General features: G+C 45.4%; 1 protein-coding gene across 2 annotated transcripts in view; it reads right to left on the bottom strand.

The window, feature by feature from the left end:
- Positions 1-10,358: 10,358 nt before the first annotated feature.
- The window catches only part of LMX1B (LIM homeobox transcription factor 1 beta), a gene marked incomplete at its 3' end in the record, with an annotated part of 100,907 nt that continues 87,169 nt past the window's right edge, over positions 10,359-24,096 (bottom strand). Inside the window, exons 3-8 of one of the 2 annotated variants that reach the window (XM_082009093.1) lie at positions 17,846-18,078; positions 14,058-14,236; positions 13,023-13,100; positions 12,553-12,619; positions 12,281-12,442; positions 10,359-10,516 (exon numbers count right to left, since the gene is read on the bottom strand). In XM_082009093.1, coding sequence (XP_081865219.1) covers positions 10,359-10,516; positions 12,281-12,442; positions 12,553-12,619; positions 13,023-13,100; positions 14,058-14,236; positions 17,846-18,078 — 877 coding nt within the window. The remainder of the gene's footprint in view (positions 10,517-12,280; positions 12,443-12,552; positions 12,620-13,022; positions 13,101-14,057; positions 14,237-17,845; positions 18,079-24,096) is intronic. The other variant, XM_082009094.1, reaches the window with a different exon arrangement.

Genomic DNA, 24,096 nt, shown 5'->3' with positions numbered 1-24,096 from the left:
GTAGAGAAGAGCAAATACTCTATCGAGAGCCAGTAAAATGTGCATTGCTCTAATTCATATTGTGTTTTACTTAATTCTCCGCTCAAGATTATTTTCTTTCCTCTACAGTTTGGGGTGCAGCCCTGGTCATGTCTAATATCATGTCTTGCTCACCGTGTGACACTCAAAGAACCTGTGATCTGCAGAAACAGTGATGCCAAAACCCTGGGGCTCAGCGCACTGCACTGACGAGCACGCAGTAACGAGTGAGTCCAACCCCAGCCACCATCGGTGGGAACTGTGAGATGCAAGTGAGGATCTGCGGGCCAAGGAGATGGATACGTGCAGATCATTTCTGAATTAAAGGTCTTCCACAGGTACAACCAATGATGTGCTTTCACTTCATCGAGTAATTCATACTTAGTGCTATAAGTATGAGAAAAAACAGTTTGAGAATGCAAATGGTGGCTGTTGCTTTGATAAATACTACAAGCCAAATTCATTAGTGGGCTTTCAAAGAGAATTGTTTTGTTTTCCCATCATAAATAAACAAAGAAATAGCATTCTCTATCATTTCTCTCATTTCAGAAGGTACCTGCTGGTTCTAGTGCTAATTACCATGTTCCTTCTGTGATGGAAAATGGCCCCACAGCATCTTAACTGCAAAATTTGGTTTTCAGGAAAGAAAGGTTTTCTGAGAATATAAAAATGTGGTTCATTCTTACTAATTGGTTTATATTTGAATATAAATAAATGAGAAGCAAGTATGCTATTTATTTAATAGCATTTAATGTATAATCATTTTATACAGTAGAGCCATACTCATAATCTTTCTTTTATGTTATTGAAAATATTGATAAAACACTAGATATTCATTAGTTACACCATTTCCAAGTGCACAGAAGGATGAACAAATGTGTTTTCATTATAAGAGGTAATAATAATTAAGAGTGACAGCACCTTATCCTCAGGATCTGCCTCCCAGCAGCAGTTTGGCTGATAAAAAAACAGAAGTTAAGATAAGGCAGCAATTATTAAGACAAATCTTTTGAAGGGCTGTTTGAACTCCCGTGTCCAGCAGATAATCTGATTTTACAAGGTGCTCCAAGGGGGGGTAGCCTGCATGGGAAGCAGTACCCAGGTGCAGGCCTTTAGCCCTTTGCACCGGCATTTTTACCTCTAGCCATTTCCCTGGTCGCTTCTTCTTTTGTTTGCTACAGCTGTGGCATATAAATCAGTCTTCATTCTGTCTCACTGACACCAAAGAGAAACGCAGCACAAACAATGCAGAACACCAAGCCCCAAATGTATTAATCATCTTCTTTTTTTTTCTTTTTTGCTGATCCCTTTCACCTATCTTTTTTGGGAGATTCAGAAATGGCTATGGGCAACTCAGTAATTCTTCCTTCATAAATATTAGATGCACGCAGACCATGAATATTTGAGCAGCTAACTCTGACTTAGTTGAAACCAATTGCTAATGGCAATTCATTTTTCCTTAGTGACATTCCACCAATAACAAGCATGTGGGGGACAGGGGGACAGGATGATGCAATTTGGACCTGGACAGCAAAAAGGAAAAAAGGTGCCGTCTGGGAACAAAGATGCTTTATTGATCCGGCTTTGAGGTCGAACCCAGGGCTATGTAGCCTCCCTTACCTTGGAGAGAGTTTTAGCAGAGAGATTCATGCTCAGCAGTTACGTCTGTACACTTAGGAACTAAATATTGAAAAAAAGTTTTAAACACTTACAATCAATTTTTATTATGTCGTCGGGCTTCTGCCTCTTGATGTATTGTGCCCTGTGTGATGCTGCACCCACGATGTGCAAACTGCAGTGGGAAAGACCAGGCAGTTCTCTGACATCCTCCACCTGGGGTGCACCACATCCCCACTGGTAAAACTCTGGCTTGCAGTGGGAAAGGGCAGCTGGGGTTCCTTCAGCCCACCCCCAGTTCCCCAGTGCATTCCCTTCTTCCCATTGACTCTTGCAGCCCTGTGCTTATAGCGCAAGGCAGGTTAAGCAGCTGTTCCAGGGGAAAATGCTGTTGTTTTGGTCCTTAATGGACTGTTTTTCAAGCCGGATGAACTCGCCCTGCTGCACAAGGGCTGCAAAGGACGTGCTGAAATGGTGTGGCAGGCAGCCGGGAGCAGAAACGGGGCTGCCCCTTTTGGTGACATCAGGTTAGCTGTAAAACTGTATGTTTTGATTTTTAATAAAAAATAGAAAATGTGACTTTATGCCTGAGGCATAGCAAAGAAATGTTGTGTCTCCGGACCTGGGGAACGGCAATGAGTAATCAGATGTGACCAGATCAAACCTCAGCTGAAGTTCATGTTTACATGGCCCAAGAGACACCAGCATGTATCTATCATTTTATATTGGTCTCAAATTTGCCATTACTAGACGAATACTTTATAATCCATTGGTAATACTTATACACATTAGTCTGTTTTAGCATGAGGCTCCCCTCGCATGCGTTTTGCTCCAGAAAAAGACCCTGTTAGATCTCTCTGAAATCACCACAGCTGCCACACGCCATTTTGTCAGGGCTTCTGCCACGTCAGCCTGTGCCAGGGCAGTGCCGGTGGCAGTTCGGGCAGAGCAGAGGCTCTGGGCTTGCACCACGGCCCGGCGGCCATCTGTGCCCTACAGACGGTGCCCGGCAAGCGGCTGGGCTGGCCTGCCTGCCTGCAGCACGCGTCGGCCACCCACAACCCTCACCTGGCCAGGCAGGCGGACCAGCCATCTCAGCCCCGGCGCAAGGCCCCGCTTCTCACTCCAGACAGACCTGCCGTGCTTGGTACCTGGAGGTACCAAGCACAGCTTCGGCAGGGGCCTGTACAGCAGCGCGTGAGGAGCGGATAATTTCTGAGGCGTGCAAATACAGCATCCGCCTCTGCGGGCAATGGAGCTGACTCTGGGGCTACTGGCCGCTCTCCTGCCCTCCGTCCTGGCACGCTCTGCTGACCACGCAGACCTGCTGCCCACCCGGGGCAAGGCAGGGCGCTCGGGGGCCCACGGGGACGTGGTCCTTGCACAGGGCTGTAACGCCAGCTTGGTCCCCTGTGCTGCCTGTACAGGAACAGCTGGCAGCAGAGGGGACTTTCTGAGCCCCCACACTGAGGATACTCTGTTTGCCCGCAGGAGCCTCGATGGCGGGGCCAGCAGGGCAGCACCGTGCCTCTGCCAGGGCCGGCTGTTTGGGTTGGCTCCCGGGCCCCACACACAGCCGGCCTGAGGAGCAGGCCCGGCTCGGGAGAGGCTGGGAGTGCCAGGCAGCAGGGAGATGGACGGCCGGGCTTTCCTCCTTCCCCCGCAGCCCTGTGCCTCTCCTTGTGCCGCTCCTCCGAGTCAGCAATACCGCTGGCTTTTCACTTAGGGATAAATTGCATTAGTTAAGATAATAAAATAATAACTACACGGCCACTTCTCCATCACTGAAGCTGAGAAAAAGTGGTTAAAAACCTTGGCCCAACTTATCTGGCTGCCTAGTTCTGGAGCTGGTTCACTTTCCACACCTGCGTTTGCTCTGCTTTGCTTCCCTTTAAAGAATATCTCTTTCAGAAAATGTTCTTTTCTCACGGTGTTTGTTAAAAACCTAGCAGGTTTTGGTCAGAAATTTTCCGTCTGAGACATTTTATTTCTATAAAAAAATCAAAATTTTCTCTGGAAAACTAAGCATATGCTTTCTGTAGGTGAAAAACAGCTTTTAGCTGGAAATCATAATTCTCAGCTTAAAAATAGTTTTAATGGCAAACTTTCAAGGGAACTTACTAACAGTGTTCAACTTGCCTTGCAACGAAACTGCACCGACAGGACCAGACCAGGTCTCACCGGGTGAGGATCCCATCTCTGGCTGTCACCAACGGGGGCTGCTCAGGGCACGGGCACAGCCGAGTCAGCCTTTCCTTGCCAGACCGCTGAGCCGGAGCTGGAACGTTGGCGGCTGCACCCAGAGCACTGCTGTTAGCAGCAGCAAATAGCCCTTACCTCTGCAAGCTTGTCTGGCTCTTGGACATCTCCACAGCAGATGGTGGAAATGAGTACTGAAGTCTTCCCCTGAAGCACTTGTGCACTGTCTGAAACACTGCTCATCCTCCAGACCCCTGCTACGTAACGGGTGAAGCAGAGGGACGGCGAGTTGCTGCGTTCGTGGCGTAAGCAGCTTGCTGTAATGAGCAGGTACGTCCCCGGTCCCTCGTATAGCTGTGCCTCTGGCCAGTGGCAGAGGAGTGGTGCAGCCAGGCTTGTCCCAACCCCTGGTATGCCCAGAACGCTGCTGGGCTTATTGCAGTTGACTGGTCATACCCATGTGCTTCAGAGCAAGCCTTCCTAGCACTGCCAGGAACAAGCAGCGCCTGTTCCACACACATCTTGGCCCTGACAGAGCTCCGTCTGAGCAGCTGGTCTTGTTGCACCAACTTTAATTCCTACAGGCCTCTGTCTTAAACTAGTCCATGCAAAAATGGCTGGGGGCTGTGATGGCGTGTACAAGCCTGTCCCCATCCCTACAGAGGAGCTCTCAACCTGCGAAGGCCAAAGAGCAGTGTGAAAGGAGACCCTGCCATTGCCCTTGCCGTGTTTCCACTTGGAATACAGAAGGGCACCCACCGAGCAGCCTGGGCTACCGTTCCACGCTACCACAAATATTAAGGCGGTGCTCAGCTGTCACAGTCCCTTGGTTTTCCTGCCTGTGAGAACAGTGGTGCCATCCCCAGTATACAGAGAACACGCTTTCAGTCTGCAAAAGCAATGAAAGAACTGCACACTGAAAGAAAATCCTGCTTTGTTTACAGGTTGCTTTTATTTACAAATATACTGAAGTGTATTCTCTCTCTTTTTTTTTTCTTTTTCTGTTTTTGTTTAGAGTGTGTGTGTGCGCACTCACGTGCACATGGGAAGGAGCATAACGTATGAGAAAATCATGTATCTTAGCTGCCAGGCAACGGTGGCAGGAAAAAAAATGCAGTGAAACGAAATTTAAAAACACTAATAAATAATTTAACAATGACAAGTAATTAAATTAAAAAAAAATCCAATCTACATACATTATGGTGGTTTGTTACCAACACAGAGGGAAAGGAGCAGAGAAGTCTACGGTGAGAGGCAGCTGGTTAAGTATGAGAGGGCATAGTCATAATTTTTACAAGTTAAACAAATTGTAACAGACAGCTACAAAATACTACATTTCGATAACATAAATACAGAATATATAAATATACAAGCAATACAGCCATACACAGCTAAAAAATAGGGTGTTCACATAAAAACAGAGTTCCCAATGCAAAGTATCTGGCAGTCCCTTCACAGTCACTGCTGAGCGGAAACAGGGTGTGCAGAACCAAAGGGACTCGGGCTGCATCCTTGACGAGAGCAAAGAGTTGTCAGTTTATTCAGACAGGCCTCCAGCGGGCAAGACCGTGCTTAAATCTCACCAAAGCCAAAAGACATCGGGGACCTGCCAAGAGGTAAGCAAGTGCCCAAGTACCCCCCTAACTGGAGAGAACAAACTCCTGAAGCCCTGGCCACGCTGCTGTGGGTGCGGTGGTCAGCTGTGCCATGCCACCGGGGCAAGGAGGGTGGGCTGGAGGTGGCCCTGCACACACAGGGAGTGCCTGCTGTTCAGAAATGCATGCTGTGGTTTGGGAATGGGATCGTGTGAAGCACTACCCTGAGCAGTTGAGAATTTGGGTACTGTGGCTGCAGCTCCCATGGCTTTGATGTGCTTCAGTCGCCTCTCTGTCCTTTCACCGTTGTGGCCAAGCTCCAGGCTTCTAAGAACCCTTCCCTTCCTCCTGGGTTCTGCTGTTAATTTCTAGTGACTTTTGGGGACAACCAGAATTATTATGACATGGTTCAAAGAGATGCTCTCGCAAACCCCAGCTTGCAACATCCCTAGCAGCATCACAGAGCTGGGCTCCCTGGAGCAGCTGGGGCGGTGGCTTGGGACATACCTCTGATCCTTAAGGAACCTGGAAGGGAGTCCTGAGCACAGTAGGAAGAGGTAAGTGGGTTCACATCATCCCTGGAAGGTTTGCCGGCATGAAGGACCTTCCCCATGCAGTGACAGCGCAGTCAGGTGGCTGAGTTGCTGCTAACAGAGCGGCAATGACCCCTTCGAAGGACCTGATAATATTCATACAACTTGTGCGGGGTGGGTCTGAAAAATCCGCTCAGCAGCCACTGTGAGGCTAATGCAAGTCACAGCTCAGGCATGGTTAGCAGCAACTGAGCGAAGTGATATGGATGTTTTTGACAACGGAGTTTAAAGAAGAAAAGGAGATCAAAATGCCTAGGATGGTGTTTCAGTCTTAGTGACAGCAACCACCACACTTTACTTACTGGAAGATAACTGTCTCCTGTGTTGTGGCTGGGAAACGCATTTACCACCAGCCCCTAACTGCTGGCGATACAGGGTTTAATCCTTAGTGCTGTGGTAAACGAGCGGCTGAGAAGAGCAGCACATGGTAGGAATCATTCCCTTGACAGTCAACTGTGCAATGGAAACGTGCTGCTGCCCAGCTGCGAGCCTGGCAGCGGGATCGAGGACCACCCTGCTCCGTAACCAGTTCTGAATGCCAGGAAATCTCTATGTGCCACCGTTACAGATCTGGTAACTGCACAATAAAGACCTCCGAGGAAGCTAGTACCTAGCATATTCATTCTGATCTCACAGTCATCTTTTTTCACACATTATTGAGCAAACGCTGAAACCTAATCAATCATCTTTTACTTAATTGCATCTTGTCACCGCTTTAGCTTAACATGTATTCCTTGCTTAGCCAAAACAACATGATTGAAACACTCCGAAGAGCTCACTTGATGCATTTATATTAGAGAGGGGTTAATTTCCTAGGGAAAATGATCACTGTAAGGTGCATGTAATAAACTGCTGTCATGACCTCTAGCCTTCAAGCTCCCATATGTGCAATCATTGTTTGTGGTTTCCGTGGAAGTGCCAGATGCTGAGAATTTTTGGCAAGAGTTTATCAATTTGACTCAGTGTAAGATATTACTGTGATATGGCCCATTAAACATTTTACTTTCACCTGATCAGTGACATTTCCCTTGACAATAGAAGAGTAAAGCAGAAATCAAAAAGGTCAGAGGTTGCTATATAATCTTTTACTGCAGGTCCCAGGTTAAAACCACAATGATCACACTCCAGTAGGATAATTCATTCCACAAAAAAAAAGAGTGACATTTATTTTGCTTTAATGAACTTTGGCCTTTGCCAGATATAACGGGTCTGCTGGAAATCATTGGCTATGCATTCCTTCCCTTGACCAGCAGCAACCCACAGTGGCATGGGAAACGTTATGCATGCCAGAGGGCTTGACTGTGTCACACACATGGCACCAGAGATGGTAGAACATGGGGGAACAAACAGCTAAGGCATCATCATACAACACACCAAGGGAAGAGAAGATGGTATGTACAAGCAATGAAAAGAAAGAAAAGAAAAAAAAAAAAGGTGGCAAACAGTCATCCAAAAAATCAGCAAAAGATTATAGCTACTTCAGCTATAAAATGGGCTATCTGATTCATTCCTTGGAAATGGATTCTTTTTAACCAGCACAGAAGCAGAGGTAGAGTTGGGACAAGGCAGTTCTTCAAACTGTAGGTCACATTATAGTTCTTATATAAGTCCCTGTAAACACTAAAAATGCCATTTTGATCCTGCCAGTAATGAGGGATGAAGCAAGGTTATGCCTATGCGTAGAACCTACAAACCCGGTATGTTTGAGATGGTGAAGATGCTTTTCTATGACTCTAAAGTAGCACAGCAGAAGGGTGCGGAAGAAAACTTGATGAATCCGTTGAGATTGGAGGTGACAAATGTTTATAATGTGCCATATGAAACCTGCTTGCCTTCTGCCCTGCAAGCAGTGAGGATCACCTGAGTTCTTTATAGATGGTTGCTACCATGCAGAGAGAAAGGAAATTGTTATTTATTTTGATACACAAGGAAAGGGAAAAAAATTGATAGGGAAGAGTAAGAAAAGAAAATTCTTCCAATTTCAAAACATATCCAGGGGCTTACAACCTTCAACTGAAAATCCACATCCCTGTCAGAAAGCGAGAGAACGGTCACTAGGAAAGCATATGGGTGCGACGGACCCATCTCCCTGGGCACGGCAACCTGCAGTTCGGGCTGCCGCGCCGCAGGGAGGAGATGGCAACCTGAAGGAAGGGGAGCGGCACCCTGGCATCCTCACAGAGACAGCGGTCCCTTCGCTGGCGAAGGGCTGTGTGCGTGGCGGACGGCAGGACTGCCGCCGCGCAGCAGCGGGAAGGGTTGGGTCCGCGCTTTGCTCTCCTGCACTGCGCACACGTAGCCTCTCCCCTCAGTGCTTTCCTCGTCTCCACAGAGTGAAAACGCACACGCTTATCTCGGAGATAAAACTTCGCTTTCTCAAGAAACCTCTAACACGTTTGGCCCACATTTCCATGCCAGGGTGGAACGTGATCTTACTTGCACCCTCGGACCTATCATCTGACCCTTGCCATCCACCCCTCCAGGACACGAGGAGGACCCTCCTCTGCTGGCGAAGGGGCAGGCAGCTGTCCGCGGGGCTCCCAGCAGGACCCCCCTCCGCTGCAGCCGGTCTGCGCTGGTGCTCGGCGGGGCTGCTCGCTCCCTGGGCGCCGAGGCTGCGGGGGCCCTGCTCTGGCCTCCCCCCGACCGCGATGGAAGTCCCAGAGGGTCCTGTGCTCCTGAAGAAGGTGCTAAGCCCTACGGGAGACTCTGCAGCACTGGCCTGGTACCAGTCCTCAGCCTGGAGGAGTTGGATTAACCAACGCTCTAGACTTGTTTTCGGCTATTATGGTCAATATATTAAAGGTATTTATTTAAGAAAGTGCCTATCCTGCCAATCTTTCCTCATGAGCTCTATTTTGAACACACCCTATAATTACTGATATTACCCTGGCAAATTTTCCCCATGAAGTTTTCTCCACTAAAAGCCATGACCATACTTGTCTGCCTCTCCACATTATAATTATCACCAGGCAATATTTATAACTATACTATTATTATTTATGATATTTTATGCCCTACAAAAACCTATATGACGTGCTCAAAAATTCAGTATCTGAGACATTCAGACTTCAGCTGGGATATTCCCTTTAATTTGTATACTTGTTCTTCTTACATTTGCACTAATAGGCAAGCTGGAGTCCCGGCAGTGTGAGACCTGCAGGACTTGGGTTAGACCTCCAGCTCAACACATCTAAACCTCCCATTGTGATCTCTTTCATACTCCCTGCCCGCCCCCCCCCATTAGTGCTCATTTCAGGACTTCTGATGGTTCAGGCTAGAACTGTATATCATAGATCCTTGCTGAGGCAAGATAATTAACTAAAGGAGTGCTTAATTATTCCAGATGGACAATGGAGCATAGCACGTTTATGCCTCATGCAAAACATAAATAAACAGAACAGAATGAACAACACATGTTTGCCAATCATGGTCTAGACTTGAAATTTGGCACTGCAATACTTACAAACAAATGTAAATGTTTTATTCTCACACTTCAAAAAAAATTAAATAAAACTCTGTCTTGTAAGCACCTTTAGTTTTAATTATTTAAAATCAATACTAACCTAAATGCCTCTGTCCCTAACATGCATCTCAACTCCAGGGTCATAGACCTTTCTTACTATGAAATCACTGGCTTTCTCCACAAAAATTACTGTTAACCAGTTTCCTCCGTATCATATGCATAAGGGCTATAAACTAATGAGCAGATCTAGGTTATGTAGAAAAAGTGTAGAAAGGAAACAAATGTTGAACGTCACATTTACATTAACTTCTCACAGTTCAAATGGCAATTTATCCACAACGTAGTATGAATCATGCAGTAAGAAAAGGGAGGAATCTCCAGTTTCTTTGATTTATTTGTCATATGGTCGACTGATGTCAGTATCAGTAGCTTTAAAAAAAAAAAAAAAAGTTTAAACATCCAAAAGAAAGGAGGAGAGAAAGGAGGAAAAGGTCTAGCTTTCCGCAAAATCCATTTCCTTTATGACGATGAACTCAAACCAAACCAAAGGCTGACTGACGAGCAGGGTCTTCTGTTCCTTCCGTGCTTGTCTCGTGGTCTGGTGCAAGCTGGGAATCAAGGGTATGGGACTGGTGGATGCATTTTGTTTATATATATATATGTATGTATGTAGGTAGGTAGGTATTAATATATATATACATACATACACACATATATGCACACAGATACAGTCTTCCTAAAAATGCTCTTTGCAGTCCAGAGGCAGCAGGAGTCACTGTGAAGGAAGAGCTGGGCAACATATGGCTGTAGAGTCTGCACTGGGAAAAGTCACTGGCTAAATATACGCCGGCTGTTTGTTTTCCTTTATTTTCATGAGGCGAAATAGGAGCTCTGCATAGAGTACAGCCTGTCAATGGGGTTTCCTACTCTAGCCTGCATGGAGTTAACTTCAGAAGAGGCAAGAAAACAGTCGCTCAAGCTAGTTAAAGAGGTATCACTGTCGATATCATGAAAAATGGAGTCGTTTCCTGCAAATGAAACGTATATGTTAAGCTGGATTCTGCGCAGCCAGAGAGGGACACAGTACACATGGATGCTAATATGTTGCACACTGCAGCAAAAGGGAACGCTCCTGGGTTTGTTTGTACACGTTAACGTAATTTTGCTCTAAGGGTCTGACCTACAAAGAGGAAGGCTAGCAACCAACTGGCAGAGTTCAGCTGGCAGCAGTGCCACTCAAATCTGCCAGGATTTAATTTATACTTCAGTCAGCAGCACAAGGGAGAGTCTTGGCTGACGACGTGAGCAAACGGTGCCGGGGACGGACAGGTCCCCAGCTCTCCATGAACTGGGATCAGGCATTCTTAGGGGCACCAGGGCCACCGAGGAAGGTGGGACCAGACACCAAACGCCCGCGACAGGGGGAAGAGGTCCGAGAGCCGTAACCAGTAATGATCTTCATTTACACACACGGTAAAAGACAGATCTACAAACGCGACAGGACCCAAGAGGAGACCCAGCTTTCCTGGCCTCAAGTGAGCAACAGTTGTAAACATGCTTTCATTTCAGAAAATTCCACTCTTTTTTGGGATGGTTTGGAACAGCACCTTTTATTTCCCTTCGCAACTTAGATTTCAGCTTACTTCAACTCTCAAGGCACCAGGAAGAGCTCTAGCTCAAGTCCTGTGAGCACTAAGAAAGTGTCAGTCCAATTCTTTTTCCTCATGCACTCCTTTGAAATAGCTTTGTGCTATCTCCTGCACTGGTTTTAAAGCACAGAACCTGCCTCTCAAAGAGTTTTGCATAGAAAGCCAAGCAAATTGTTAGCCACAAAATCACAAGCCATCTAACGCTCATTTGCACTTCAGATGTCCTCAGCTCCTTACAGGATTTACCAAAGTGCCTGGAGTGTACCGTGGACTTGTCTCAGTGGGAAAAGTAATAACACAGACCCAAAGCAGATTTCTTGTTGGCCTGTGCATGCTGTGCTCATGAAAGTGATACGCATGTGGACCTCTACAACGAAGGGCTCCCAGTCGGCAGAAATGAGTCTGACGTAACAGGCCCTTGTGGGCTACAGCAAGGCCAACAATCAGAGTCTGAGAAATCCTCTTAAATTTTATTTAAATGCCACACTGCAATCGTCCAGAATCAATTATTAGGCATTTAATGCTTGTGATGCATTTCATGTACCTATCCACTTGACGGTGTGCAGTCAGGAAACCATGAAAGCAAACCATCACCTTGATTTTGGGCAGACAATAAAATTACGCAGGAAAAAAGTCCTGTGGTGACACATCTCTTAGTATCTCAAGAGCTGTTCTTTAACAAATCCATGCATCCAATCTGAGGGATCTTAGAGGGGTGCTTATTCATTTTGGAATGAACATATTACGTATCTTTACCAGACCACTTCTGAAGGCACTTTTTTCCCAAAGCTTCTAAGAAAAAGGAGAAACTTGTGAGGGAGCTAGAATTTTGTACTGTTTATTTTTCAGTGTCTTGGATAGTGGTTTAAAAAAGTGGAACTGGAGAGGTCATGTTGCTTGGTTTATCATTTATCAGAATTATACTGTGAAATAGATCTGAAGGGTGTCCAGAGCCTGGGATGAGCTCTCTTCTACCCCTTATGTGTACATGAAAATATACATGCAAAACTGACTGGTACGAATGCCCTGGTACAAATCCCAGAAAAAATATTATGAAAGCAAGTAGCTCTACTGAACCTGCGGTGTGTCAACCAGCATAGGAACCCTGCTATTTCTGATGCGGCAGAATGATGCATGCCTTACCATAAGGGTTCATGTGGTCGCCTGGCATTTGTGGAGGGGTAAGACCCTGCTGAAAGGGGTCTGTGCCATAACTGCTTTGATCCATTGCTACAATCTGCTGCTGTGGTGGTGCAAGTGGTGTGTAAGATGTCATCATCCCTTCCATGCGGTTGGACATTACTTCTGCAAAGCAAACAGGAGGGCAGAGTCACTGCTTAGGAACGAAGAACGGCACTTCAAGAAACCTTGCAGATTCTTTTCCCCTTACTTTGCCTTCATCGCAAATCCCCTACCTTGCCCTAGTCGCTGTGAGTTCTGTTGCTCTTGCTGCTGCTGATGCCTTCGTGCTAGTTTTTTCATCTGAATAAGAGAGGAAGAACAGAACAATCTCATGGCTCTGAATGCAACAATTTTGTTTCCTTACAAAACCCTCTGCAAACATCGAATCAATTCAGACAGACTATTTATATTCATGCACACACCACTGTGGGTTCAGTTTCATTTCTAAGCTTAAACATTTCAGTTTCCAGTTCATAATTGCATGCAAAATTTACTCCCAACCTCACGTCGCTTTGAGAACATGAACTTAATGTCTGTGTTTGAAAGTTGCCTTTCTTGTATGGATGTAGACAGCAGCGTATGCAAAATGTGTACAGTTCAGTCCGTGGGATCTCTGTGGTACGTACTACATCTAGGGGGAGGGAGAAATCTGTTCTGGAGGACAATCTGTGTTTTACTTTTGAGAACTTGACAAACAACCTACCTTTGCTCTTTGGTTTTGAAACCAGACCTGGACAACTCGCACACTGAGTCCTGTTTCAGCTGCTAGCGTTTCTCTGACCTATAGGAGGAAATGTTTAATGATGTAATTCTTAATATTAAAAAAAATAATAATCAGTTACGTTGGGAGGAATATGCCTGTACTTACAATAAAAACTGCATCTACAGAACTACTTTTAAAAACTACTCATATTTTTCGTAGTCTGTTCTGCCCTTCATGTCACTACCAGTACCGAACAAATAGTCTGAGCTGTGTAAAATAGTTCTGTGCAAAAAGATACAAATTTGGCTATGAACATTTTTTATATTGTTGAAGTACAACTTCATACTTTAAAACGGCAAAAAGGCATATTGCACTGGCCCAAAAGACATACTTTGTACATCAGCAGGAGAATGTCAATTTTTGCAATAATGACAGCTTTCAGGGTGCACCTCCATTTTTTTTTCCAATCAAACTTAGGAAGAAACAGTTACCTGGGTTGCTTTTCACAAGGATTTGATTTTCACCAGCTTCATCAGTGAAGCAATACATTTTACCTTTCCCTAGCTGCCATAAAAAAGATCGACAGCGGGGTTAAGCGTCATAAAAAAGCAAGACTGTAAGGACAAGTAGCAGGAGCAAAGCCGAGCACCCATCTCACTAGAGAGCAACTCCTTCTGTGGTCGGAAGGAGAAGGGCAAAAGCCACGCGTTTACCTGCGCTCTGATAGTCAAGGACTACTTCATGGCTTATAAGAACCAAATATTGTTGTTCAGCAGGAATCGGTCACAGAGCTGCTCTGCACACTGTGGGTGAATATCCAGAAATAACAATGAGTTGGTCCTAAGCTGCTGATCGCTCCAGGCTGAAACGGTATTTGGGTGAGCATCGCATACGCCGGCCTGGTTTCTGTATTCGCTGCAAGGCACCTGCCGCTGCCCCGGGAAGGGGCGGAGGGCATCTGGAGCTGTGGCCTGACCCCGCCACCCCCATGGCCTGGTGTCAGAGCTGACTTCAGGTCCCTGATGAAGCACCTACCTTCCTACAGGGCTTGGAAGACACTTCAAAGGATGCTTTGAATGCTCGTCTCTGCTGTGTAGTCAGTATTGTCCTCGGCCGTTTAGGTCTTCTTGGGTCCTTCCCATCATCGCTTCCTTTTCCTTGGGTTACCTGTCCTTTGGTGGGCTTAACATCTCCGTCTTCATCATCGCTTTTAACTGGTGAAAAATAAACAGGACATAAAATTGTGCTTGTTCCACCAAGATAACAGGGTGTTTGAGAACTGCTCTTTAGCTGCCAAACTAGTCAACAGGTTCAACTATTATCCTATGTTTATTTGAATATCTAAAGGAACTGTGGGCAGGAAGAGACTATCTTAGATTTGTGTGCACTGCCTAAATCAAATGCCACAACAGCATTAAAATGTGTTGAATTTTTAGTCGAGGACATGGAACTGGTCAGAGGATGGAAATTCAGAATATGCTCCAATAGTTCCAAGAGTCGAGCACAGAGAGACTTTGTGCCCTTCCAGCATCATTTGGTCCCCTGCTGCAGCCACACAAACTGACACACACCCTTCCCTTCACAGCGGAGCCCCATCTTCTCCCAAAGCATTAGCTGCAGGCAGGCACTACTGCCCACACTGCTATGGCAGCAGAACAGTGTAAATGCAAGTATCACAAAAATATCTCAAAGTCTGTTTAGCTAAATAGTTTAGATTCCAGTTATTGTTCCAGATATTTTGAAGCTCCAGAGGTAATATCAAATACAATCTTTGCCATCTCATTTCTGCATCCCACAGAAAACATCAGTATTCTTTCTCTGTGTATTTCAATACGTCTGTAAGTGCATGCACAAATTTCTCTTTCTTGGTAAATACATACAAATATATATGTGCTTGTGTAGACCAAATAGATTATTTGTATTTTCCACAGTTAAATTCCAAATACTTAGATAATCTGGTGATTAAGTGTGTTAGCACATTGTACTTGGAAATCTCAATCACAGTGGCAAAGGTTGAAAAGTAAGTACAAATTTCATTGTGAAAAACAACTTTTCAACTCAGCATATTTTATTTCACCAGACTACTAATTTTTCTTCCAGAAAACATAAATACACTATTACAGGGACTTCAACATGAAGAAACACACTGCCATTTTTATATACTCAAAGATTACATTTGGGGAATTAACAATTTAGACTTTAATTCATTTCAGGGTCTGATTATTATGCACCTAGCAATCTAATCACCTTTTACTTTAATAAGCATCTTTTGCCTAATGATTGAAGAGAAGTTCAGTCATTTTAATAACCATGACATTATTAACTTTCCAGCGCGCCATTTCTAAAGCAAGGTTTGTGAGGATTAATATTGCTCATTGGAGAGTTACTTTTGTGTCCAGTGATAAATATATGATTGGAGAAGGACACATTCTCAGCCAGGGCTACGTGAAATCATTTGCTCTCACACAGGCATCTGGGAGATCTGTGTCTTCAATGTATTAGACAATGGGAGACAAAACATCCCACTTAATTTGCCAGCTTGTTTTTCAGGTTTGGGTTTGGCTAACAGAGAATAATGAGGGAAAAAAGCATCTCCAGGAGTAAGAAACTACCCCTTGTGCCAAGGGGAAACGAAATGGAAAGCAAGGTTGTTTTGTGCCGCTGCAGTAGCTTACTGCCGATCACAAATACAAAATACGGTGCTGACGGAGAGCCCAAAGCAGATGCCAAGCACAGCTGGCGGTGCCCGCGCGGCGAGTGAGGAAGGCAGGGGAGGAGGATCCCCACACCCATCGCTGCAGCGTGGGGGCAGCCCCACTCACGCAGCTTTTCGGAAGGGGTTTGTCTGGACACAGGCAGGCAGCAGGATGCTGAAGTTGGCAATGAGAACGATGCGCTGAAGGGCAAGTAGGAAACTCGCATGCCTCAGGCAAATTCACAAAGAGTCCAAACCCTGCTATATGAGGTTTACAGAGCGGAGCACTCAAGGTCCTGCAAATACAGTACGGTAATAAATGACATGCTGCTCCAAGAAAGGCCCCTGTCCTGCACATCTTGCTGAGTCAGCAGTGACCTTCGTCTTGCAGCATTCCTGACATGAAAATATAAATTTCAGCAATGTGGAGAATATGGCTCTCAGATTAGAGATTAAGGATAATTACTGCTCCTAGCTAAATTGGAATAATGCATTTTCCCATAAACCAGAGGCAAAGATTCATGTCATTTGTACGCTTAATGGAATGGTAATTGTTGATTTTCTTAGACATTTTCTTGGGAAACAAGTGCACAATTATGTTGGCTGGCAGCAATTTACGTACACGCTGTCTCTAGTCTTGTGATCAGCCAGGGCACACTGGCAGCAGGAGGTTTCCAGTCTCCTTGAGTGCACACAGCACGGGAAGGAGGCATCCCATCTCTCCTCGAACTGCCTGTGAGCCTGAAAGTCAGTCCTCACTGTAACGACTGCCAGATCCCCTGGGTTTTGGACTGGAGAACCCAAATCCAGTGTGTGAACTATTTGTGCCATGTGGTGCTGTGTTGCAGTCCTGGGCAGACAGCAAGCAGATTTTGCTCACTCTCTTTTAAAACCTTTCCTAGGAAATGGGTGGAGAAAAGGAAGTATCTGTCTCTCCATCACTGTGAAGAGCGCAGGGAAGACACTCATCAGCTGCTATCAGGTGTGAGGGCTCCACTGTCTTCTTCAGGAGAAGGCAAAAGCTCTGGTCACCGTACGGAGTCCCTCTGCCTTAACTCCCAGGCCAAATGCTGCTGACTCTTGCAATCACACTGTTCAAACCCCAGGTCCCTCTGAAGAGAAAGGTCACACTGCAGATTAGTCGTGCATTTTAGTAAGACATCGGGCCTGTTGTCCCTTGATTCGAAACAGTTTGCATTCATCAGGAACAGTGCAGGACCTCAAGGACACTCCCGGAGATCTGTAGCAGGCAAACTTTGCATACCTCACTTCTGTACTATACGCAGCATACCTTGGGTCAACACACAGAGGATGTCCTAGGCTGACACCAGAACAGAGACGATCAGAAACTAGAGCCCTAGTAGCACAGAAACGACATACCACCAGGGAGAAGTCAGGATGGAACTCGGGAGAGCCAAGCATTGTACCTGGCCTGAAAGCCTCCAGAGACAGACCCCACTAAACTCCTCACTCAAGTTACTGCTTTTTATTTCTGGTTTTGTGTGAGCCCCCTTGCCTGGCTTCACAGGAGTGGATGTGCAGGCAGCCTCATCAAGCGGGCAGCTGCCCTGGCTTCCTGCACTGTACATGCTATTGCTGGAGCACAAACCCACTTCTCGGTTTCTTTCAGATTCTCCTTAGTACTTCTGTATTGTACTTGTAGTTTTTTTTAAAGTTACCATTTGAGATTGGCAGAGAGAATACTCTTGAAAATTGTATAACTATTTTGCCTGTTTTCCTAGCTCAGTGCTGAAAGTGTACGTGCAGAAGGTCCCCTGAAAAATATGCTAACTGGATGGAAGAAAGCCTATGGAAAACAGCACAGTTTGAATGAGCCTCAGGTAACTGAAGTCAGTCTGACTCACATTTTGTGATCTTATAGAAAAATACTTTGACGAAAACAAAAAGATTTTGTCATCCTTTACTAAGCAGCAAGTTAAGGAAGGGAGTCAATTTAGGGAGAACAGACTGAAAGTAAGGGGGGTGGTTTTAAGCTGTGCCTGCTAATTTGCATGGGTGGCATGTGCATATGGATAAAGTGGATGTGTAAATGGATATACTTTTTTATAAGAAAGCTCTACAAACCCTTGCGGCTTTTCCAGTCGGAGCAGATGTGGGAAAAGCTCACCTGAGTCTGAGTCGTCTGGGCTGACCGAGCTCAGCAAGTCTTTCTCTTTTTCATAGTCACTTTTGCAGAGCAATTGCCCTTCCTTGAGAACAAATTCATCCCCTTTCCTCAGCTGTCGTTCGCAAACGCAGCAGCAGAAGCAGCTTAAGTGGTAAACACACTCCAGGGCTCTCATCACGAATTCTGTTGGGGCGATCTTTTCCATGCAGCCGCTGCACTTAGCAGCAAACAGCCTGTAAGAGAGAGAGGCAGTAAAGTCAAAGGGAATGTCAGATCATACACTGCGTGAATTTAAATACAGCAAATTCTTTAATTTAACTACAGATCAGCTTGGCTCATGCTTCTGCACACTGGGAGACTTGCATCCTTAGTCTTGGAAACATCACAGGCATGCAATTTATTCAAATCTCAATCCCTTTGGTCTAGAGATTCCCAAATAACTTTTGCCGGATTAAAAAAAGACACTAAGATTTGTCCTTATCTCACTGTTTTGTTCCTCTTCAAAAAGAGGAACAAAAAGGAGCTCTCAGAGTTTGGAAAACTTGCTCAAAACCAAATTTATTTTAATTCACCTTTTAGAGAAAGGGCCAACTCACGCTTTGTTTTATACAGGCTGTCTGGTTTCAGCACTTAAACCCTATTCTGAATAGATTTCATGACTTTCCATTTTTGGTATTGTCTGTCTGTGAGGAGGCTGATAAATGAACACAGAAACAAGCATGAAAACTTAGTGCTATTGCTGAGGAGAAGACGACACACACACGCAATCGCACACATGCAATCGATAAAGAGAGGAGTGAAATAACACGGCTTTTCTTTGGATGTTGAGTTATTCCAGAACAACCTGTCTCTGAAGGGAGTACTGTGCATTTTAAATGGTGTGAAACATCCTTTGGCAGAGATAGGCAGTGATACAATCTGCTAAATTACCACTATAATCACAGGCTCTAGAATATACACTGTATTCCAGACTAGTTCTTATTAAACCTTTATAAACCCCCTCTTTCATCCATCATTAATTTTCTAAGATAAAGCTAGAATGATTTAGATTAATTGTATTTTGCTTTTCTAATGGCAACTGGGAATCTCCCTAAGTGAGCTTTTAGGAAGAGGGCTGCTTCAAATAAAGATGAATAGCTAAGTTACATCCCCGTATCACACAGTGGGCTTGGTGATTTGAAATTCAGTGTCTTTTATGGCAATACATCAAAGTGCAAGGTGCATTAATATTTACGTTTTGGCAATGAAATTAACACAACTGCACCCATGTGTTTACAGGAAAAAAGGAGACTCCGCCTTTTAGGATGGGGTATGCCGATTATTTTTTTTTTATCCTCAAAATTATCCCCATTTTATAAAAGGCGATTATCTTTGACTTTAGAAGGCACGGGCTGTGGCAGTTACTGATTCTTCCAAAGCCTCCATTTTGTCTGAGCTGAGAAGTACAGCAAAATGGCAGTCACTAGCTCCTCAGCAAGACGATGGAGTCACAGAATGGGCAGGAGGGAAAGGAAAACGTACATACATTTGCATACAGCATCCAAAGAAAGGCTGAGTGCCCAAGAACTTGTGGGTGTTCCCCATCTGTATCTTTCGATCTAATAAGAGAGATCGACGCTATTAACCTTGCTGGCTCAGTGCGCACCTTTGCACGACCACGGCCACAAGGCAACAGCTGTGCATTGTACAAGCCAGGCGAGGTGGACCAAGTGACTCTTTTTTGGGTCCAGAAAAAATTAAATTAATTAAAGGGAGACTGATGCCGTGCAGGACCCATGGCCACTGCTAGTAAACAGGCCGTCTTATTTCATACAGTCTATAGGGCTTGTCTGCAAGGTTTTTCTTCTGTTAGATGCAAACTTTAAATGAGAGAGAGAAATCTGATTTTATGTTCCGACTAGTAAGCGTCATAAAAATACGACCGTGCTTTAGCCAGCAAATTCCGAAGCAGGAAATATTCTTACCTACACACAACAACATAACTGAAAGGATTAAAACACAAAGGGGAAAAAAGAGCAAACAGATTTTAAGCACTTTAAAAAGTTGTTTCTATTTAACTGCTTAAACCTATTTGACTCAGTTTAATTAAGCTTGTATCTTTTGTCTGAAGACTGTTGTTACGATGGAGCACACTTAAAGACTCCGAAGATTAGTAAATCTGGTGTGAAGGCATCCGGCTCCCCTAACCGGCATCGGTTCATTTACACCACTGTGGCGGTTAACCTGTGCACGCTTCAGTAAAATTCAATCGACGGCTATCGGGAGAGGTGGGGCGGACCCTACGCGCGGTTCCAGCTCTGGAGCAGCCAGACCGGGAAATGCGGCCGCCGTTTCTGCAGTCTCCAGGCTTCGCGGGCGCTTCAAGTCAGCGCGGCGGGTCCGAGAAACACCAACAGCGAGCTCGGGCGAGTGACGGCGGCCCTCCCGCTGCGGGCACTGCGACCCGCCTGAAGGGTCCCGCTGCGGGCACTGCGACCCGCCTGAAGGGTCCCGCTGCGGGCACTGCGACCCGCCTGAAGACCTTTGCACGGCTGCTGCCATAACGGCGACGACGCGCCAGCGCCGCGGCCGCGCTGCCAGTAACGGCCGCGGCGCGACCGGCGCACTCGGCCGCGCGGCTCTGGGGCGGCGCGCGCCCGCCGCACCGGGCCGGCCGCAGCGGCCGCGCGCTGGCGGGCACCGAGCGCCGCGCCCCCGCCGAGCGGCGCCGGCGGGGGGCCGCGCCCAGCAGGCCGCGCGCCGCCGCAGCGAGCCGGCCCCGCTGCCGGCCGGCCCGGCCCTGCGCGCAGCCCCGCGCAGGCAGCGCGGAGCGGGCGAGACCGGGCGGCCGCAGGCGGCGTCCCGCCTGCCCTCCCCGGCGGGGAGAGCGCGGGGAGCCATCCCCGGGAGGGGGCTGGCGCCGGGGGGCAGCTGCAGCGGGGAGCCCGGGGGCCCGCAGCGAGCGGGCCTGGCGCTGCGGTGACGGGCGCGCCGCCGTGGGTGAGGCTGGGACTGCCTTCAGCTTTCTTCCAAGCAAACCACAGAATGTGCCACCGTCCGGTGAAAGTGAACACGCAAATGTAACACGGTTTACAAACAATTTCAAGGGGGAAAGCACACCCCCCTTCACGCTTCTAACCGGGACGTGACAATAACCCTCGTTCTTCTTCGCCTTGTGCTATGGAGTGCACCGATTACCCCAGCAGCAGCACCTTCGCTGCCATGCTGCCTTAGTAAGTGTCTGGGGTTTTTTTCTTTTTCTTCAACATAAAAGATGCCTAACACATAAATAGAAAATATTTTGTGTTATTGACTATTGCCAGAAAGACGGTGCTTTCACAGCAATGCTTCCAAAGGCAGTCGTTTAGCTATAACGAATTACGTTATCATCAATGTAGTATTAACTCGTTCAAATTAACATTAAATTGGCCTGACAATACTGCATGGACTTCATATCTTCAATTTGTCTCTTGTCAACATAAGGCAATTCCATACTCTGTACTCAAGTACTCATGCACTCACACAAATGCAGACACACACACACACACTGCACCGTGCTGAATTTAATTCTGAGATTATAAAATCTTCATTAAATCTATCTTATAAAGTGTTTATAGGTATTTTTTCAGCTTCCAGAGAGTAACCCAAGGTTATGCACTTTTTTTGCACAAGGCATTCTCACAACAGGAAACTAATCTTGACAAATGACCAGACTTTGATATCTGTGATCTAAAACACTGCTCATTAGACTGTTCATTTTATAAACGAATGGTAATAAACCTGTTGAGAAGTGTAGGATAGCAGGAATACTTTACAGATCACCCCTTTACAGGTTTCAATCGAAGCCATAAATTTGAAGGGGAGCATGCAGATATTCTGTGCTGAGACAAAGACCCTGTCCCACACCAACCACATTTAAAGAAAAATTTATTTTGCTTTCTATACATTTTACAAATAATTTGCATAACTCTGACTTTTTACCCCCATGGCTGATTATCTCCAGCTCTCAAGTTAATGTCAAACCTCAAAATCCTTGGACTTGTTAAAGTATGTGGAGAGTGGAAATCAAATGCCTTTATTAGAAGCCCCAGGAAATCTCCAACTCCTAAGCACAACGAAAACATTCCAAAGAAAATTGTTCAAAGAGGACAAAGGAGAAAAGCAGAACAAGAAAACCTTGTTTTGAATCAACGATTGCAAGAGTTTTATAAATAAATTCTGTTGCCTGGACAATTTTGAAAGACAACTCAATAGGTTTAGGAGTTTTTAAGTGTGTTTGCCTCTATGCCTGAAACACTTGGGGGATTCAGCTGAGCTAAAGCTTGGAACAATGGCCTGTCTGTCCATCTGAGTATCTGTAATAATCGCTGTGAAGCAACTTTACAGTACTAGACAGTCAAAAAACCTTACCAGCTAAAACTGTGTGAACTTAACAAATTAATTTTGCATATATATTAGAGGCAATGAAAATGCTAAGACACGTGGTCCTGTCTTTAAACAGTAGATGAAAATGTTCACCAGCGGAAGAGGCCATAAAGATTTTATTTGTTAGGATATCCCTGTGAAGTCAGGCTGAATCAGTAATCCTTAGAAACAACCACAGTTACATGATCCACTGTGCCTTCCTGCATGGGCACAACCATCTGGTGTTTAATACATGCTACTGATTTATTATCTCTCGCATAGTTATCTTGCGGTAAGTTTGACCCTGCTATGCTCCTGAGAATCACAGATCTGCTGTTTACTCTTCTGATGTCCTGACAACCCACCCTTTACCTTTCTATTGCTCAGCCAGGTCCTTCATTTCCTCCTGTCTGTGGGCAAATAGATTTTAATTGTTTTATTATAACTAATTTAATCTGTGCTGAGAGATCTCCACATGCAGCGCAAAATTTGCCGTTCACATTAAGTGTGGTTCAAGAGGTTTGTTATATAGGACAGAGGTATAAAAATAGGCTAATTCAGTCAGGTTGTTTATTTACTGGACCTCTACCGCAAAGCAGTAAATAGGAAGTTATTAAGCCCTGTTTGATATATGCAGAAGGACAGATGCTGCTGTCTACCTATCAGAGACGTTAAATCATTTTCCTTTCTGTGTTATTCTGACATTACGTGTTGCAAGAAAACACAGCAGATACCTGGCTTTTCTTTATTTAATAAATATGCAGAGATGGTGGTCACAAGCTTTTGTAAGTATTGTTGGTACACTCTCTAGCTCTGACACTTTTCTTTCTGATAATAGCCTGTATATGACATCCCTATCGTGCCTATATAGCCAGCTGGGAGTTCGCTTGGCACTCGTATAGTACGAAATATGTTAGAGCTGAAGTAAAATATATTATGCTTTTCACACAACTGAGTTTTATTAAGAGAAGAAATTAAATTACTAATGAATGACATCTGTTACTTGTTCTTTGGGAGAAATTTTGATACTTCCATCTTCTTTAGACGACATAGGGCGGGCAAAACACTATGCATGGGGGTTTTTTTCCAGCATAGAACTTGAACATTTCTGTAGCGCCTTACAGCTCATGGGTGCTTTTAAAAAGGAAAAAAACTGTTGCTTGGTTACACTGAATTCTGAACATTCAAAACATCTCAGACGCACTAAAGCAAAACAAAAATATTATAATTTTATGATTTGAAAAAAAGAAACCCTAAAAAAAGAAACAATCCATTTTAAATATTTTCCCTGCAGAAAAAATAATTACATAGTTTATTAAAGCCAATTTCATAACTGAAACTTCAGTAAAAGAAAGCTAATTCCCTTTCACCAAGTAGTAATAAAACATGCACAAAAATTAAAAGTTTCTAGAAAAAAATGTAATATTTAGAGAGAAGCTAAAACAAAGAAACCTTTTTCTTCTTCAGGGAGAACCGAAGAAAATATTTATTAACCCTCTATCCACAGGTGCTGTGGTAAGAACACCAACTACCGGTGAAAGCTTGCAGTTAAAACTGTGCTTCACAACGCGGATCTGGCTTCGCAGGTTAAGACGTAGCATGTCTCGGAACTGCGTTACTTTCCCTTCCCGTGAACATTTAACCTGTGTTTTCACGAGGAGTCCTGCCCCGCCAGGCACAGGCACCCTAACGGATGCGATAACGATGGAGACCACACGCCACCCCACGCTAAGCGCGGCCTCGCGCTGCGGCGGGCGGAAGCCTGACCGTGCCCCTCGCCGGAGCCACAAGCTGATGTAACCGCCCAAGCGCGGGCCCCAGGCAGCGGCACGGCTGTACCCAGACCCACATCCACAAAAAACTACCCT

Source organism: Phaethon aethereus, assembly GCF_964289735.1.
Source record: "Phaethon aethereus genome assembly, chromosome: 20".
NCBI classification, from domain to species: Eukaryota; Metazoa; Chordata; class Aves; order Phaethontiformes; family Phaethontidae; genus Phaethon; species Phaethon aethereus.
The sequence above is the reverse complement of the archived record's forward strand: the minus strand, read 5'-3'. Positions and strand labels throughout refer to the sequence as shown.